Source organism: Candoia aspera, chromosome 5 (genome assembly GCF_035149785.1).
Source record: "Candoia aspera isolate rCanAsp1 chromosome 5, rCanAsp1.hap2, whole genome shotgun sequence".
Taxonomy (NCBI): Eukaryota; Metazoa; Chordata; class Lepidosauria; order Squamata; family Boidae; genus Candoia; species Candoia aspera.
In genome coordinates, this window is record NC_086157.1 from 44,633,430 (window position 1) to 44,651,848 (window position 18,419).

The 18,419-nt window shown below is 35.3% G+C and overlaps 1 protein-coding gene across 2 annotated transcripts in view; it reads right to left on the reverse strand.

Annotated features, from left to right (window-relative positions):
- ARHGAP6 (Rho GTPase activating protein 6) overlaps positions 1-18,419 on the reverse strand; it is a 215,050-nt gene that overhangs the window by 40,058 nt on the left and 156,573 nt on the right. For both annotated transcript variants that reach the window (XM_063305093.1, XM_063305094.1), the window contains exon 2: positions 1,302-1,461. In XM_063305093.1, coding sequence (XP_063161163.1) covers positions 1,302-1,461 — 160 coding nt within the window. The remainder of the gene's footprint in view (positions 1-1,301; positions 1,462-18,419) is intronic.

Sequence of the window (18,419 nt, forward strand, 5' to 3'; positions counted from 1 at the left end):
CTGCAAAACTCCAGCTAAACAGTAAATAGGAAAAAAGAGATTCAAAAACCATCTATTTTAGCGGTAGCCTAGAGTTTTGCATCAAGCTCTGTGAAGGCAATGCACAAAAATTTGCAGTGGTTTTGTAAACCTGAGTTGGCTGAATAAAGACACAGTCTCTATCATTACTGGACTTTTTTTTTTAATGACTGTGATTGTTGTATTTTTTTAAGACAAGGACTTCAGTTTTCTAAAACTGCTCTGTAATATATTAAGGATTACTTATAATTCATAGTTTGTAAGTGCTGCTAATTTTTTAATCTTATATTTATTGGAATAGTTTCTATTCTACTACTGCAAATACCTAATATGAACTCCATATTCAATGAGTAAGTAAAGACTAATAATGTCCAATGACCAACCCCCCCCAAAAAACAAAAACAAGACAAAAAAACACCAAAGCAGAGATTTAAAAAATGATGGTCACTTCCACGGTAGAAAAAAAAAAAAGGAAATTAAATACAACAAAGAGTAAAGAAAACAAAGCTCCAATAATCCACTTTATGCCAAAACAAACACAAAAAGCACAATTCCATTTTTATTCATAGCATAACAGAAACATACTGGGCATAAAGCCAAGAACAACATAATAAAGGTTCTGATTGATAAATTGTTCTGCTGACTTTGGACACAACTTTCTAAAAGAACCTCTAGTCAATAGGCTAATAAAATCAACCAGGAGCTAGTAAAGTTGGGTTTGTTGAGCCTCAGGATTTCCAACTGCCTGCCATAAAGGACTGGGGCAGGGTATGTATGGCAAATTCCAGAAATAGACTCAATGTTGCCATAAATTTTGATCTCTGCATTACACTTCAAATGCAACAACAAAAAAATTGTCCAAGCATCTTCCTGATATAACAGACAAATATGTTGCATGTCAAGTAATAGGGACAAGCAGTTGAACGTGTATGAATATGACTTTAATATTTTAATATGTGGCAATTTATGTTATTTGTGTAATGATGTCATGACATTATTCTGAAAATGATGCAATTTGCATAATTATTTTATTACTCAAATGATAGTCATAATAATGTAAATGATACAATTTTCATTATTTACATGATGACATCACGATAAATAGAATGAGAGGTATGATAACAGCTGATATAACTATTAACTGTTCAACTATAAACAAAGCAAAATTCTATTCTATACTTCTAATAAAAAACAAAAAAGGAAAAGAAAATATTTGTTTATGCTTTACTCTTTAGTACTCGCCATTTCATTGAGAGCATCTAAGCACATAGGTGTGTTCTCACCTTTAGGAATAGTTATTTGGCATCCTAAGTCACAGTCCTGCTGCAACTGATAAAAGGCCACTTCTTGTAGTCGGGCACGCTCCAGTTCCGAAAGACTCTGAATAGGAACAGACTTCAGCCGAACACTGCGCCCTGACATGCTGTTCCAAGTGAAATCACCCTGTAAGAATTCAAGCAGGAAATATGTAGTGTCACATAAACATCAACAAGTGAGCACAATATTATTTTCTTATGTGGGAGACTGGCTGGGGAAGGAATGGAGAAGTCAACGGTGGGCAGATTAATTTTGAAATGGCAGCTCAATCAAGATGGGAAGAGATCTAGGAAAAAGCATTCAGAGACTTCAGTGTAATTAACTCACTATAAATGAGGTTGAGAAATTTCTAATACAGCTTCCAGGATACTGTATTTACCTTAGATTAGCATTAAAAATAACTTACTGAAATCTCTGTGGTTTTTGCTAACTTGGTCTTGCCACCTACTTGGGCCTTGACTCTTATACAACACTAAAAATATCACTCAGGCTTTATTAAGACATACTTCATATTTGCCTGCAGTGACATTCAATTTTATGTTGCTTTATCCATTTTAAAAAATGGATCAAACTTTATTTATCATCCAAGACCAAATAACAGCAATAATGCAAGTTCCAAATAAAGAATAGATAAAGAGATGCAGGAAAAGATATAAAAATAAAATCAGGTAAAATGTAATAGCATAAACACAACAATAAAACATTGAGATCTGCAGACAGAACATAAAGATGGCTAACCTCAGATTTTTAAAAAAACAGCCTGGTTTTATATATGGTGGGAGTGGTATTGAAGTGGATGTTGGCAGCCATCTAATGGGAATGCTTCTACTGAATAGAGGGTTGGACTTAACAGAATGGCCCCTTCAGGTTTTATGATTTTATAATTCTATTTCAAAAAGGGACACTTTTTAATTAATTTAAATAGAATCTGAGAATTTCATCTGTCCCTTGGACGTGACCTGCTCCCAGCAACTTATGATGTAAGGTGGCACAGCTTTTGCACAGAGGAAGAAGTGACCTACTTTGTACAGAAGTAGAATTATTGATTCTCACCATCTTCCTTGGTACTGAAAAAACAGGGAAAATGTTGCACCAACTGAAAGAAATTTTTCATGCAAGAAAATATAAAATAATTGTTAGGCAACTTCACTAAGATGTCACTGTATGTTCAAGGAAGTGGGGGAGATTTTGAACCACTTTCTCAAATTTTACTAAAATGTTATTACATTTTAAGGTGAACAAATGACAACTGTGATTAAGGCAGATTTTTTTAGGGAGAGTGTTTTATTTATTTAATAAAGCAGAACAAAGAGAAAGCAATAATACAAAACAGAAACCGAAAACAAAAAAGAAGGAAAGCAATGCAACAAAAATTATCTATAAAAAGATGAAGTTTTACGTAACAGTTTTAGTAAAGAATGATCATATTTTATTGCAATTGTCCATACATGATCTACATTTGTAAGCAACTTGTAAGTTGCAAATAACATCAGGTCTTTCAATCCAATGAGCAACTGGTGCCACAAACTTTCCAGTGTTGAAGGACAAATCTCTTAAAAAAAATAACAGCACAGTGAATCTATTTCTGTTGTTGAGCTATAAATGTTCATGTTATAGGTATACAGTATAAAAAAATATGGGCATCAAAATATATTAACCTTTGTCTTAAAGTCAAATTAATATATGTCATTACTTTTTCCCAGAACATGATAATTTTAGGATATTACAAAACCATATGCTTTAATGAAGTGTTATTCTCCAGCAAGACAATGATTTAATCATACTTTTTGTATATAAATGCAATGGGGTCTAATAAATCCAAATAAGTAAGCGTTGTTTAATTCACTTTTTCATCGAAATAATAAATCAGTGCAGAGGAGTCTAGAGGCTTAGCAATGATGTCCTTAACTTGGTTTGCTAATTTAGATACTGCAAAGGATTTGCTTACTCAAAACTACAAGCTTGAACCTTAAATTCTTATTCAGTTTTACATGTATTTTTAATCCATGAATTTATAGGCATTTGAGTGAGTGTGCATCTATACTCACATTACATTATTGATGTATTTACATTGTGAATGTATTATAATCCATGTATTTCACATATAATTTGAATTTTTGTAGGCATTCAAAAAGATGGTATATTCTGTGGGTATATCATGGCTCAGACAGTAATTTAAAAGACCATATTTACTATTTCAACAAGATTAACCAGCGTTTAATATACAGCAAATATAATCACAATCAAACAGCCAACTAAAACTATGACATTCACCTTTAACCACAAAATGTTTTTTGACTGAAAGTCAGAAGCACTACATTTTTATGCTGTTACATTCAGTATGTGTTTTTAATAGCTTAATGTGAATCTACAGAAATGTCTTAGAGCAAATACCATGCATGAAAAAGCATGAAAAAAAAATGTTTTGTATGTTTTAAGTCACATACAACACAGAATGTTTAATGAAAATCTGCTCCAAAAATCCAGTTACACAAGCATTTTGTAACTGCAATAGTTAAATCAGATTTGTTATTATTACCAGTGTTTAATTTTGTGCTGTGGGTATTGTACTGTTATACTGTTTTATTGTAGCTTCCAAGTTTATATTCTTTGGAGATTTTAATCTATTTAATGTTTATTTCTTAGCGTTTACAGTTTTATATTTTGTAAATCACCAAAAGGGCTTTTTTGAGTGGGTGGTAACTGTTACAAAGAAATAAAAGTTGTACATGAGGCATCCCACAACATTCACTGATGAATTGGTGCAATAAAGAATATTTTTTAGAAGAAGTTACATCTTTGGCCACCCTAGAGCTGTTGAATAACCATTTTGTATTCATAAAAGCAAAAGTATTAACTTACCATTTGGAAGAGAGCTTATTAAAGTTTCCTGGAAGTCTAAGATTCATCAAAAGAATCATAGAATGTAAATTTGGAAGAGATTTTTGAGATTATTTAGTCCAAGCCCTCAGTGCAGGAATGTTGTGCCATGCCATGCCATGCCATGCCATGCACCACAGTTACACAATTTCTTAGGTCAGTCTAATGTTATTGTGATGTTGTTAGTGGAGACTGTATCTGTCAAAATATTTTGCAGAAAGGTTATGTTATGAACGCTTGAATCACCTGATCTACTTAAGATGACTAATAAATGTTTATTTCTAGTTCATTTTAGTTGTCTGCTTTATTTGGAAACTACAACCCAACTGTATTAAAACAGAACAAAGTAACATAAAATTTCACACTGTTCATAAAGGCTATAAAATAAAGCTTGTACAACAAGGTATACAAAAAGCAACTGAGTTTACCATGTACTTTACATACTTATTTCTTAGAAAAAGGCAAGATGTCATTTGTGTATTTTTTTTCCATAGAAAACATATTGGAAGAAAAAGAAGTCCAAGATTAGGGAGAAAAAAGAAAAGAAGCTGGTTGGCTCACAGCAGGGCCGCAACTAGGGTCTGTGTCACCCAGGGCAAACATGGATTCCGCGCCCATTTTGGCGCCCCCCCAGCGCTCATATTAGCATCCCCCAGCCCTCATTTTGGCACCCCACCAGCTTGGCACCCGGGGCACATGCCCCAATTGCCCCCCCTAGTTGCGGCCCTGGCTCACAAAATCAGTTATGGAGACCTACCAAGAATACAACTTCACAAATATATCACCATCATGCAAGTTTTCATTCTTTCAAAACTGGCTCCTGTTCTATTCTGAAAGACTACATTAGACTACTTTAAGGGCTACACTAACCTGTAGGGCCCACTCTAGACAATACCACATTATGGGTTCCAACTTTTAAAAACTCATTCTTTGTCTTGCTGTGCTTATTTTAGTACTGATTAATCTGAAGATTAACTATAAGGACTTTATCAGAATTAAAGGCTAAATCAACCTTCTCCAAACTGTGGTCCTCCAAATGTGCTGGGACTAAAATTTTGAGGATAATAGCAGAGAACAAGGTAAGTTGCATTCCCAAACCATTTGGAGCACACTAGTTTAGCAGGCTAGATAAATATTTTTAAAATTGCATCCTCTAGCACATTTTAATACAGATATATTGCTTACTGCAACCATTTCCATCTATATACCCTTCCAATTGCCCAGGATGACTGGTGATTATGGAATTTACAGTCTTATGTATATGGGCACCAGTTTAGACAAGGCTATTTCAATTCAACACCTGTAAACCAAACAGAACATCCATGTATACATACAGAATTTTTTTCCCCAAACCAGTAGCAAAGTACGCTTCTTCACACATTTGTGCATAGTTGCAATAATACGTAAGGTTCACATACCCTTATTATTTCATAATAACATTCCTTTTTATTAAAATATTTTAGGGTGTATGAAAGCAATATATGGAACTTTAATCAATGGATACAGACATAATACTTTAAAACATTTTGGACTGGAAAGCACAGATAAATTCATTTTTAAATTTAAATATTTTATAAATCAATATAAACAAATGCATACATTTAGAATTTTGAGTATATATAGTTTGGATACAGTATTCACAAAATATCTATTAATGAAGATTTGCTTATCCACAAAACACTCATTTAAGGTAAAGCTCCATCAGAATTGTATATATAGTTCATCTTCCACTAAGCTCTCAGAGCAGAAATATAGAGAAGTTACATTATGTTGTGCTTCCATGTGCTGAGTTTTACATGGTATCCATCTGTCTCTTGGACATTTCTAGATTTTTATACAGCGTATATCCTGCGTGGTATTTTCAGTTACATTGATTGGCTTTATCCTTATTGAGATTCCTCAGACTTAGGTAATCAGACGGTATTCTATGGGGTTCAAACCCTCTTTCAGGAATTGAACTCATGGACCTTTGCACTTCGTATCACTACATACAGTGCACAATATAAAAATGGTACCTCATGGTGGTCAATGTAATTGAAAATACCACACAGAATATATATTGTGTAAAAAAATAACTGGAAGTCATGTAAAACCCCATACATGGGAGCATAACTTAGTATAACAACTGCATCTCTCTGCTTTGACAGCTTAAGAGAAGGTGGACTATATATACCATCGTGACATTGTCTAGACAACATTCCTGCAACTGCTGAGTGCTAGGACCTGCACAGGTCCTAAAGCTAATGCACTGTATATATATAATCATCTAAAGTGCAAAGGTCAATGATTTCCTGGTAGAAAGTCTGAACACCATAGAATAACATCTGATTTAAGCTACTGATTTTAGCTAAAGTCTCTTTTGACCAGAGCTTGATTCCTGTGACTACACAGATACATCAAAATAGCTTTCTTGGCAGCAATACAAAAGTGGTTTGACATTGCATTCTGACTTGTTTTTTCCAACTTCCCTAAGGCCCTGGAATTTCCTGGTCGTTTTCCATGTGAGAACTAATAGGTTTGACCCAATTTAACTTTTCCAAGATCAACTTTTTCTGTTGCTAAAGCAAATGAATAATAATAATAATAATAACAATAATGTTTATTAATACCGAAACCTCTATCCATTTATTTTTCCTCAATCTATTTTTGTTTGGCCAGTTCCATTTTAACACTTTAAAAGAATCATTGCACTACAACAAACTTCTGTAATGACGTAATTTGATAACAATATATTTTAAGTAGTTCTATAGCTGCTTGATATAAAGCTCAAATGAATGTCTTCCAAAGTGGTCATTGGTTGGAGACAATGGAAAATAAAGCTCAGTACATTTGAATATCATCCTGGGTAGGCTGGCCTAGATTCTGATAGCCAATTTGTTCCTATTCGTTCTTCATGCTAATGCATTCATTTCAGTGATAGACCCAAGGTTTGAACAAATAATGAAATAGGATGTCATTGTGGAAAAATATATTATTGTTCAAGTGATGAAATTCAGGACAGCCTGGACATTACGCTGTACATATTATTTCCTGGATTGTGTACATGTCTTTAAGGAACAGAATGGGACAATCTTTAACAATGCATTTGTTAGTAGGCCAGAGATATGCATATTTGGTTAATTTTGGGAAGCAGTTAAATGAAGCAAATGAAAACACAAAGTAGATTTTAGGAGTATTCTCTCTCCTTATGAAAGTGTTTTTTTCCCTTCATCCCCTCCCATGAATATTACAGATGTGATTGCTAGACTAAAGGAGGGTTGGCTAAACTATTTTCAGTCTTTCTCTAATGCTGCTGGACTTTCTCCAAGCCCAGAGCAGCTAGTCCCACTGAGAGTGTTTTTTTGTTTTTTTCCTAATGCTACCCTTTGCAGACATAGCTCCCACCATTATCCTGAGAATAAATTCTTTCCAGGTTCTTCTCAGTCAACAAGATGCTTCCATTTTATTTCAATTGCTGATTTTGCAGAAAAACAGGAAGATTGGATGTCTAAATTGATTGACAGGCTGGACAGGAGAACCATTTCAACCTCCCCTTTATTTCCCACCTTTGCAGCCAGCTTTTCTGCATTCCCAGCCTCATTTGTAATGACTTTAATTCTGTATTAGAAATGGGGAGGGGGGGGAGTCTGATTGTGATAAATTCAGTAGCAGAATTGTGAAAAGAACTACTTGGAAAGATGAAAACTTTGCAGTAGCGATCTTTGGGAGAAAGGAAGAAATGTGCTAGAATAATGTTTTCTTAAAGCACAGTAATCCAAAACAACAGCATCTATGCTATAAGATGGGTGAAAAGAAAAAAGTGCTCTGCTTAAGTTTCAATAAATTCCTACTACAATCTTCCTGTCTCCATAGAAATATTTTTATATAATTTCTGACCTTTTAGCAAAAGTAGAAGTAAATCTTTCATCCTATTTTCGGGACCTGACAAAAACCACCACTCTGTACAAATACTCATTTGTAGCTACTGGAAAGAAATGTGATATCAATGGAAAGCTGAGGACACATATTCTGTTACTGTAATCTCACTTAATAAAGGAATTGTTACAAGGCTAAATCACAATAAACTGCAATTTCTTAAATATGGTGAGAAGAAAATATAAATTCATTAACAGTATTAACTGAGAGACAGCCAGTTTGGTCTGGTGGTTCAAGGCATCAGGCTAGAAACCAGGATACAGGTAGTCCTCGACTTACAACAGCAGTTGGGACTGGAATTTCCATCTGTAGTAAAGCGTGACTGCATCGCTTAGCGATGGCAATCCCTGCAGTCCCGGTTGCCATCATTAACGGAATCCCAGTTGTTAGGCAAGGAAACTTCCTGCTGGCTTCCCACAACTAAAGTCAGTGGGGAAGCTGATAGGAAGTTGCAAGCCCCAGGCCTGCAGGCAGGTAAGTGGCTTCTGCTAGGTGAGGGAGGAAGCGAGCAGGTATTTAAGGCTATGGGGGAGGGTTGGAGAGGATGCATGAGAGGCACGGTGCAGGGAGGGTGTGCAAGGGTGCACGAGTCAGGGAGGGTGCAAGGGGGTGCGTGAGAGATGTGATACAGATTGGGGAGGGTGCGTGGGTGGCTGGTGCAATGCAAGCGCAGACAGGCTAGGGGACAGTGTGCAGCTGGGGGGGGGGGTCTTACCCAGAACCTTCCCTGCCTTCTCCCCCATTGAATTTCTGGGGAAGCCAGCAGGGAAATGGCTATCACATGATCACAGGACGCTTGGCAACCAGTCAATACTTCATTTTATCCAAACCCCGAATCACCTCATTATACTTCCTTCATTCCCTTTTGTAGTCAGTCCATGTGCATTTATCATCCATTCATTCCTGACCTTGTCCCTTTCTGTTTTAAAACACAAACTTGTTAAGTATCCATCCAACTGCATTCTATTAATGTTTTTTCCTAACACTCAACTCCCACTTCCACATAACGAAGTGGCAGAAGCACAATCTTACATCTAAATTTTAATTCCTTACGAACATTCATTCTTCACAGGAGACCACATACCTACAGTACTACCTTTCTATCAGCATTTGCACACACTATAATTTCTCCATTTTCCCTTATTTAGAAAATATTTGGTTGATTATATAATTTCTGAGATTTAGAGGCTTTCCTCTAATTTTTAACTATTTCTATCTTGCAATCATTTATTCCTATCTATCAAGCATAGTAAATTTAAAATTGCAATGATTTATTAAGTTCAGTACAGTTTTATATGAAGTTTATGTAATTGTGGAATGAGCAAACTGTACATGGGATGGAGGAATACGTGAAACAATGAAAACAACTAGTCAACCCTGGATCCTAAGGCTTTGTCCAACTATGACATTTTTCCTTTCCTCAGCCACTAGGCCCTTCATAGTACTATACAATCTAAATCCAATCGACAATATCCTCAAAAATCAAAGAAGAGATTAATCTGTAGAACGTTTATGTATAATATCACTGATGAGACATTTATTTGATTTATACTGGGTGAATATTCTTCAGGCATTCATTTTATATCTACTCCTATTTCTCCAAGAATTTTATTTTAGTGTCTATTATGTTTGCAAATTCTACAGAAATAAGCACACTATTGTTTTGGAATTTAATAGCATAATAAATGGAAATTACAATGTAAATCAAGTATCATGCAACTATTTCAATTATAGCATTCTCAGCTAAGAGATAACATCACATAAAATCACAACATACTACATCTGTATTATGTCATTATCTTCTACACTCCAGGTCAAAGTATACAGTTTAATATAAAGAATAGGCAACTTTACTATTAGTGAACACACACTTTATCATTATCTGTCAAGAGTTATAAAAAACATATACGTAACACATTTCTGTTGAACTGCAATTGGTATGTATAAGATATGGTTGTTTTATTCTGGTTAAACATAATCAAGGGTAACAATTCAATGCATTTTATTAAATTATTAAGCCAACTTGAAAACATTACTCTGGGGGAATCATCTTTTGTTTCTGCCCCAAGGCAGAGCCAAGATATCGTAAAAAACAACTAGCATAGACCATATTTACATAAATCAAATAATTTAAATGTTGTCCTTTAGTTTCAGTCTTTGTTCTAAACAGTACATTTATCTTGGACAAAGAGAAGGAAAAAAGAGGCTGTAAAATTTCCAAGTGTTATGAAAAACAGAAACAATTACTGTACTAGTGTTACAAGATACTCCCAAGACTTTAGCCAGGAGATGATAATTAATTTGGGACTATAATACTTTGAGAAAAGTTGTAAATATGAAGATTTAGTTCAGGTTGATCATATGGCGGACTATTCTAGTATCTAGTATCTAGCAACGTTGGGAGACATTCCACCAGTACCAAAGGCTGTACAGCCCTAAGGAACACACATTCTCAAATACAATTTGGCCCTTAACTTAAAATATCCTTAGCATGCGTATGTAATGTTATGCAAGTGTTCTATTTTCTGACAGCATGAAACTATTACTTTTTCTCTGACTTAAACAGAGAAACTGGTGAGTATGCTTTCATGAAAAGTTCATAAGGTTACTAGAAATGCACAGGTCAGAGCTGGTATGTAGTCCTGATTGATTTTCTTTGGTTAGAATGATTTATAAAATGTGGAGGAAAGCTCTGAATACAGTGAGCTGTAACAAAGCCTGCAGTTAAGTATAATTAAATGTCTAGCATGCCCCACCTGGCAGCTATTGGTAACTAGAATAATGGAGCCTACATGTTCGGTTATAGAGATGATAAAAATTTATCAGACACTTCAGTACTTTCAACTAAACCGGCATAGTCTAGTCATGTAATTGACTTTAATTACACAATACTCCTGCTGACTGAAGAACTTTTGCCCCTCTCTGGAGTGCTAGCAGCACATGCAAGATCATGAAAACAGACAAAAATAAAGATCTTTGAAAATGTGCTGTTTGTTGACTTCTTTGCTTAAGTGGTAGGTAGAACTGTTTCTCTTACCAAGCAAGAAAAATATTGTGAATAGAACAGTATTATTTGAATGGAGTATTTTTATTAATTGCTTGTTAAAACAAAATAAAAATCAATCTCAAGTATAACCATAAAACAACGCAATCAAAGCTATGAAAAAACAACTGTTTTCTTACCCATTAACCAAAATCTGCTTTCCCACCGACGTTCTTCAATAGCTTGACAAAGCCGACGTTGAAGAATAACCCATTAAGAGTCACATAAATATTCCTGCAGCCTTGTATATTATATACCTTAGAAATGGCTGAAGCTGTAACTCCTACGGTCCCTCCAGTTGCCACATTTTTTTAATCATTATCAGTTGTAAGAGTCAAAGAGAAATGGAGACGAATTTTTTAACTGGATTTCCAGTTTAATATTTCCAAATATGAGAAAAAAGAAGAGACAATCTGTAAATGCTGTTTATTCTAATGAGATTGTTTTGAAGCAAAACAAGGAGTTGTTATCTCTCCCCTCCTTTCAAGGAAAATCCTTTTCCACAGGGTTATACAAATGCAGAACTGCTCTGTAACTGTACAAACTTTCCTTATTAGGAACACTCCAAAGAATGCTGCACACATCTGGTAAAATCCCTTCAAGAATGGTGAAGACATCTGATGTTCCTGCTCTTGCCTAAGAGAACCAGTTCTTTATTTTTTAGCTGTTCTACAGTTTTTCTGACCCTATCAAACAAGATGTTACAATGCAGTTTAACCACAGTACATTTAAGAACAAAACTATCAGTTCTAAGTAATTTTAAAAGAAATGACAAAGCCTTTTTTTTAAGTATTTATTCTGGAAATGTGTTTAAAAACGACCAATATAGGAAGTTACCATGAACCAGTTCTTTCCCAATCAATTTAGATGGTAATGTGCTTTTAAATTCAAGATTAAAGTAGTGGTTACCATTTCCTGCACCTGTATCATGACGTTAAGTCTTCACAGGCTAAATTCAGTATTTAGTCTTATTGAAATAAGTTAAGAGCCACTTTGGTCTAGTGATTAAGGCATCAAGCTAGAAACCGAGAGACCGTGAGTTCTAGTCCCGCCTTAGGGGTGAAACCAGCTGGGTGACCTTGGGCCTGTCACTTTCTCTCAGCCCTAGGAAGCAAACAACTTTTGAAATCTTGCCAAGAAAACTGCAGGGACTAATCCAGGCAGTCACCAAGAATCAGACATGATTAAAAAAAAACTAAGGAGGGACATTTTTGGTAGAAATTTGTTGAAAGGTTCATGCCAATTATTAGCAGGTGGAGCTAAGGTAAGACATTGGCAGAATCAAAGCCAAATTGGGTGAGGCCATGCATACTTGTTGCGACCTATGTTTTTCCCCTTGTATTTCTGTACTGTCTACCAACAGGCTAGTAGGGAATGAACAGGGAAAGGCTGTTTTACATAGCTGCCCATATGGATTTTTTTTACAATGTATTCATCAGTTATAGTATGACAAATCCAATCGAATCCAATCCAATCAAATCTCTTTATTACAGGCTTTGACCAGCCTTTACAATAGAAGAAAAATAGTTTAGTCCCACAATTCATTGTCAGGAAAAAATAAAAAAATAAAACAGTGAAACAACATATCTAATTAAAAGTGTTGCACAATTGTATAACTTGATAAAAATATTTGGCCACCTTGTGTGTGGGTGTAGAGTCAGCATCCCTTAAGAAGAAATAAACATAAAATCTGTCATATGACCCTCAAATTCAGAAATGATTGGGGAGATCAAAGCACATCTTGGTGTATCATAAAAAGGACACAGATTGAGGACAAGGACAAGAGTTTCTATCTCCCTGGATCTACAAAGGCGAACTCTCTGTAAATAAGGAGTTCCATGAAATCTTCCCACCAGCATTGTTGAAGGGAAGGCACCAAAGTGGATTATAGTTTAACTAGCAGGAATTAAAGTTCTTTATTTAACAGTTAGGCCTTGTATATAAAGAATAAAGTGAATTAGAAAGAAATGGCTTCACAAAATAATAAAAATCAGATGGTCAAAACAAAAATAACTTTTGTGGATATATTTCTATTTTGTAAAACAGGTAAATAAGAGATTAATTAATTAGATTTGGGAGAAAACATTGTACATTACGATTGCCACAGCGTTCTCTAAATTCAGTGTATACTTCAGATGTGGAGCCCTTGGTGCTCTCTGAGCCTTGTTGTTTTCTTGCAGACATTTCATTAATCTCACAACACATGGACAGACTCAAACATAGTTTCAACTGGGAAACTCTGAGCATCCTAAACCAAGGCAAATCCAAAAAACGCCAGACAATTCCTGGAAGCCTGGCACTCAGACAAAGCAGCCATCAGCAGACACACAGAGGTAAACAACATTTACATACCATTCAAGAGAGACAATAGAAAAGCCACAAGACCAGTACACTCCCTTGCCAGCAATCAACACCCAGATATGCAAAAATCAGCACTAGGATTAACACCAGATGAACCATCAAACTCAACTATTAACTATTAACCAAGCAGCAAACAACAGCCCAATCAAAGAACTCCCAAGGAGAGAACACCCCCCCCACCAATGCAGGCAGGGCAAGCCACGGTATATAAACTGAGAGCAAGACCCACTCCCTCTTTGCACTGAAGATGTTGCCTAGTCTGGCAATGAAATGTCTGCAAGAAAACAACAAGGCTCAGAGAGCACCAAGGACTCTACAGTTCAACCCTGAGCTACAAATATTCGCTTCAATTGATACTTCAGATTCTCCAGTGCCTACCACTCAAACAGCCCTTTGAACTTGAGAAGAATGCTCATGAAGCCCTAAATATTAAAGTGTGCGCAAGACTAAACACAGTTCCACCCAATATGTAGGATTCCAACCAAGACACTCTTAAAAACTTGTTTTGATGAAGAACATGACTCAGCTGAGGCTAACCTAGTAGATCCATTCAGAATGGCTAAACATAAAAAATGACCACCCCTTCTATAAGTTCTTCCATGCCCTCAATGCAGGTTTCTCAAAGAAGAAAAAATTGAAATGGCAGGGGAAATGTTGTTGTGAGCAGCCCCAGCTAGAATTTTTATCCCAGTATCTCATCTACTGTACTTGGTGTGTATAGCTTATATTCTCACTTTTCTCGTACTGTATGCTTGGGCAGACATTACCTACTTGCCACCTTACTACAGATGTTACTTACTTGCTACCTGCAGACTACTCACCAAAAATCTCAAGGAACACAGTGGGGATCTGCTTGATTGCCACTGTGGTCAGGAGATACTGGGCCTTTTCACCATTTAGCAAAATTATTATCCATAGCAGCCTAAGAAATCATATGTGTTTGGTACTGTGCACAGCATTGCACTTCCATTTTTATTCAGTTTCCAGTTAGTGAAGCAAAATAAAATAATGTTCAACATTAGACATGAGAGAAAATGCTATGTATTTTGGTTGCTATAGCATTCTGTAAGGCCTGTCTATGATTTAGGTGCTTTTTGGGGAGAGGCAGTACAACAGTATTCTCCAGAACCAAAGTATATACCCATCCAGAACAACTGGTCAGCCAGACCAACCCAGCCATGCTGTTAGACTTCTGCCTGTCAAATACTGCAGAAATTATATAAACTATGGACATGTGTTTTTTACATCTGAAGTAGGCCCACTGAGAGACTGTACTCCCAACAGTACTGACCTATCTATTCTTCCATTTGATTTGCACTGGATTAGGGAATTTATTAAAGGGAGTAAACAAAGTAGAAGTCTAAGACTGGACTTCTCTGCTAATCATTTAGAGTTCTAAATATTATGCTATTTGATTCATCATTTGCTTCAATGACATGATACCCCTTGGAACTGTTCCCTTTCTCCCCACACTGACGTAATTTTGCAGAAAAAAGGAAAAAATAAGACATTAGGTCCCAATACAATGTAATTATTTTCCACAAAGGATTGATAGCTTATGAAATTCTTGTTAGAGAAGACATAGCAATGGTTAAACAGTATGTCTGTTTGCTTTTTGAAGCTTGTGTGGCTTCAGAAAGCAAACAGACATACCCACAAACAAAAATATAGAAGGGAAAAGCAAGAAATATGTTAATGGAAGAGCTATCTTCAAAACCTACTAACCATGATGATACTTAAACAAAACTTTTGTAGTCAGGCAATATACATTTTGATTATCTCATGCTATAAGAATACATTACAGGTAGAAACAAACTGCATTTTTATATCTATCTTTAAGTTTCAGACATTTAAATAGGTAGATTACCACATTTAATTTCAGTTGTCATATACAGCAATTGGGTCTTTTGATGTTCGGTGAACTAACAGTTTTGCACTCTGGTTATGTTCCTATTTAATTAGTTCCAAGTTGGTTACTATGGGTGATTATGTATGATAAACACTTCCTTACTGAAATTTTAGGAAAATTCTGTTTTATAGAAAACCTTTTGCTTAAAAAGATGACATAGCTTACATTTCAAGCCAGTAAATTCAGATCAATGTAATGCATATAAAAAAAGAGAAACTTTGTATGATATATAGTATCATAAGCGCAATTTACTTTTGAAGTCACTACAGATCTACAATTTTTACCTTTCCAGAGGAGTTACTGTACATGAAAAAAGTAACAGTCTGTCTTACATTCCAATAACCAGAGAAACATACAGCATTATCTGAATAGTCAAAATAATTTAAAGCAGGTTTTAATGTATTTTGTCAGTTTTGCATATATGTACATGTATGTATGTATGCATGTATTATCAACTTAAGTCAAATATACAGAACTTCAATTAACTGATTATGTGCCATCATAATGTGTGACTTGATGACTCTTAGTGACAGATTTTCTCTATAATGATCTGTCCCTAAGCTGGTCCTTCAGGTCTTCTAAAGATTTATTTTTCAAATTTCTATCACAGCCCATCTCTCCCGAAAAGGGGACTCACTGTGTCAGGAATGAGGCAATGAAACCAGGCTGAGTCAGGAATGAAGCTCTAGTCTTTATTGTTTCTGCCCTATAACAGAATCTTGGCTAAACTAAGCAGAACTAGCAAACTCTAAGGGGAAAACTCCAGAAACTCTAAGGCGGGTCCTATCTGATCCTCTTGGCCAGGTGCCCAAGGCTTTCTACACTGCATGGCGTTTTTCCCCCTGGGAGGGGCCCCTTCCTCGCCAGCGATCTCCATAACACATTGCCACTGTAACTGAATCCATCCACATGCTACTGGTCATCCTCTTCCTCTCTTTCCTTCCACCTTTCCCAGCATTAGACTCTTCTCCAGAGAGCTAAGTCTTCAAATAATGTGTCAGAAGTATGATAATGTGAGCATGGTCATTTGTGCTTTGAGTGAGAACTCTGGGTTCATTTCTTCAATGAATCATTTGTTTTCTGGAGTGTTCGAGGTACTCTCAAAAGTCTTCTCCAACACCAAAGGCACAGAAGTTTACTATTCACCAAATGTTTGATAAAAATAAATGGTTTAAAAAACTATAAATGACACACACACACTTTCCACATTTTGATATTCATGAAATGGAACATTATCAGTAATAAAGACTTGTGACATAGTCTTCAACAACTAAAATGCAAAACATCTGTTTAATAAAGTTATCTGGATGCGTTGTAACCCTCCTTATTTATAGAGAGCATGTCTATCGACTCTTGATTTGTTTGCAGATGGAAACATTTGCCCAATCTTGTACAGGCTTGGAAACTAAGTAGTGTTAGGCTTTGGGAAAGCCTCCAGAGAATGCTTGCCCTGTGGGCTAGACTAGAAGTTAAAAAAGCATTCCAGAATAAGGCAATGGCAAGATACTTCCACACTGTCATCAATAAAACTACACAGATGAATCAATTATGTCACCCAAAACCAAACTTGACTTAAATGAAGGTTCAATTTTTATTAAGTGATCTAATATGTCTTCTGGTCATGCCATTGGCACTGCCTAACCGAAGTCCATTTACAATAACCTGCCCTGCCTGTTGTTGCTCCAGCAGGTTCAATGGCCTCTAATGCTAATGTAGTCACAATGAAATTTCCACTTTTTTTTAAAGGTATTCCTGTTTGATCAGTATTACTTGCATTTAGCTTCAAGCCCTACTACAATTGCCCGTCTGTCCTCAAAACTGTTGCTGTTCCCAAGGTGATTGTGTTTCCAAACTTTTATTATTTCCTTCCTCTCCATTCCTATATTTGTGGACTCATTTCCAATCCTCAACCTTTGCTTCCTTATATTTCCATTGGTCCTTTTTTGTTATCCTTCACATTACATTTACAGTATATTTTAAAAATGACCTGCCTACTAAACAGAAAGATGGATCCATATAATAGTACTGTATCTGTAAGATTACATCTTGCTTTAAATAAGATTATTTTTAACGATTATCTTTTTTCTACTTAAATGCATAGTATAAAATTTCAAATAGGGGACGTGCATTTAACCTCATTTTCCTTCCAATTTTTTCACTTGTAAGAAAGGAATAACAAAAGGAAAATAGAGAATATGGTTTCTCAGCTTTCATCTACAAGCTGAAATAGAGATTAAGAGATGAAAAAATTAATGTAGTCATAATACTGGATTTGAATTTTTTTCACTTCTAAGAAATTAGGACAGTACTTTATGCAACTGCGTATTTTTTATTTGTATTATTTTTTACATTTGTTATGTTACATATTCTGATGTACAATAACATTTGATTAATCTTTTATTAGGGAGTAAAACATGTGATTATAATGAAGCTATTTTTAATTACTTAAAAGTAATTTAAAAAGTGGATTTTCAAAAATTCTCTAGGCTGCAACAGAAATGAATGGGATTTGTTACTGACTAAACATTAACTTTAATCAGACAGGGCTTTTTGCTGTTAATATACATTTCTATTAGATCTTATTTTTATAAATGTCATTCAGGCTATAGTAATTTTGCTACCATTTTTATTATATTTCTCCATGGCAATAGATACATGATGAAAGTGGGCTTGGGATGATGATCTCTCGAATGCCAAACACAAGGTAAGTCTACTTTCATAGTAGTACTTACCGTAGAATGGGGGGCCTCACTGTAACTGGCTAAACAACAAGTAATATAGCTACACAGTAATGCATTGAAACAGTTTAAAAATCTACTCTATATTATTCCGTCCAAGTATTCTACGGAAGGAGTATTGTTACAATAAGCAATCTATGATAAGTGATATATTTAATCCTACTAACTTTCATTAGGGACAAAGATCAATAATCAACATTTTTATCATTTATACTTGAAGCAATATTAGTATTAAGCA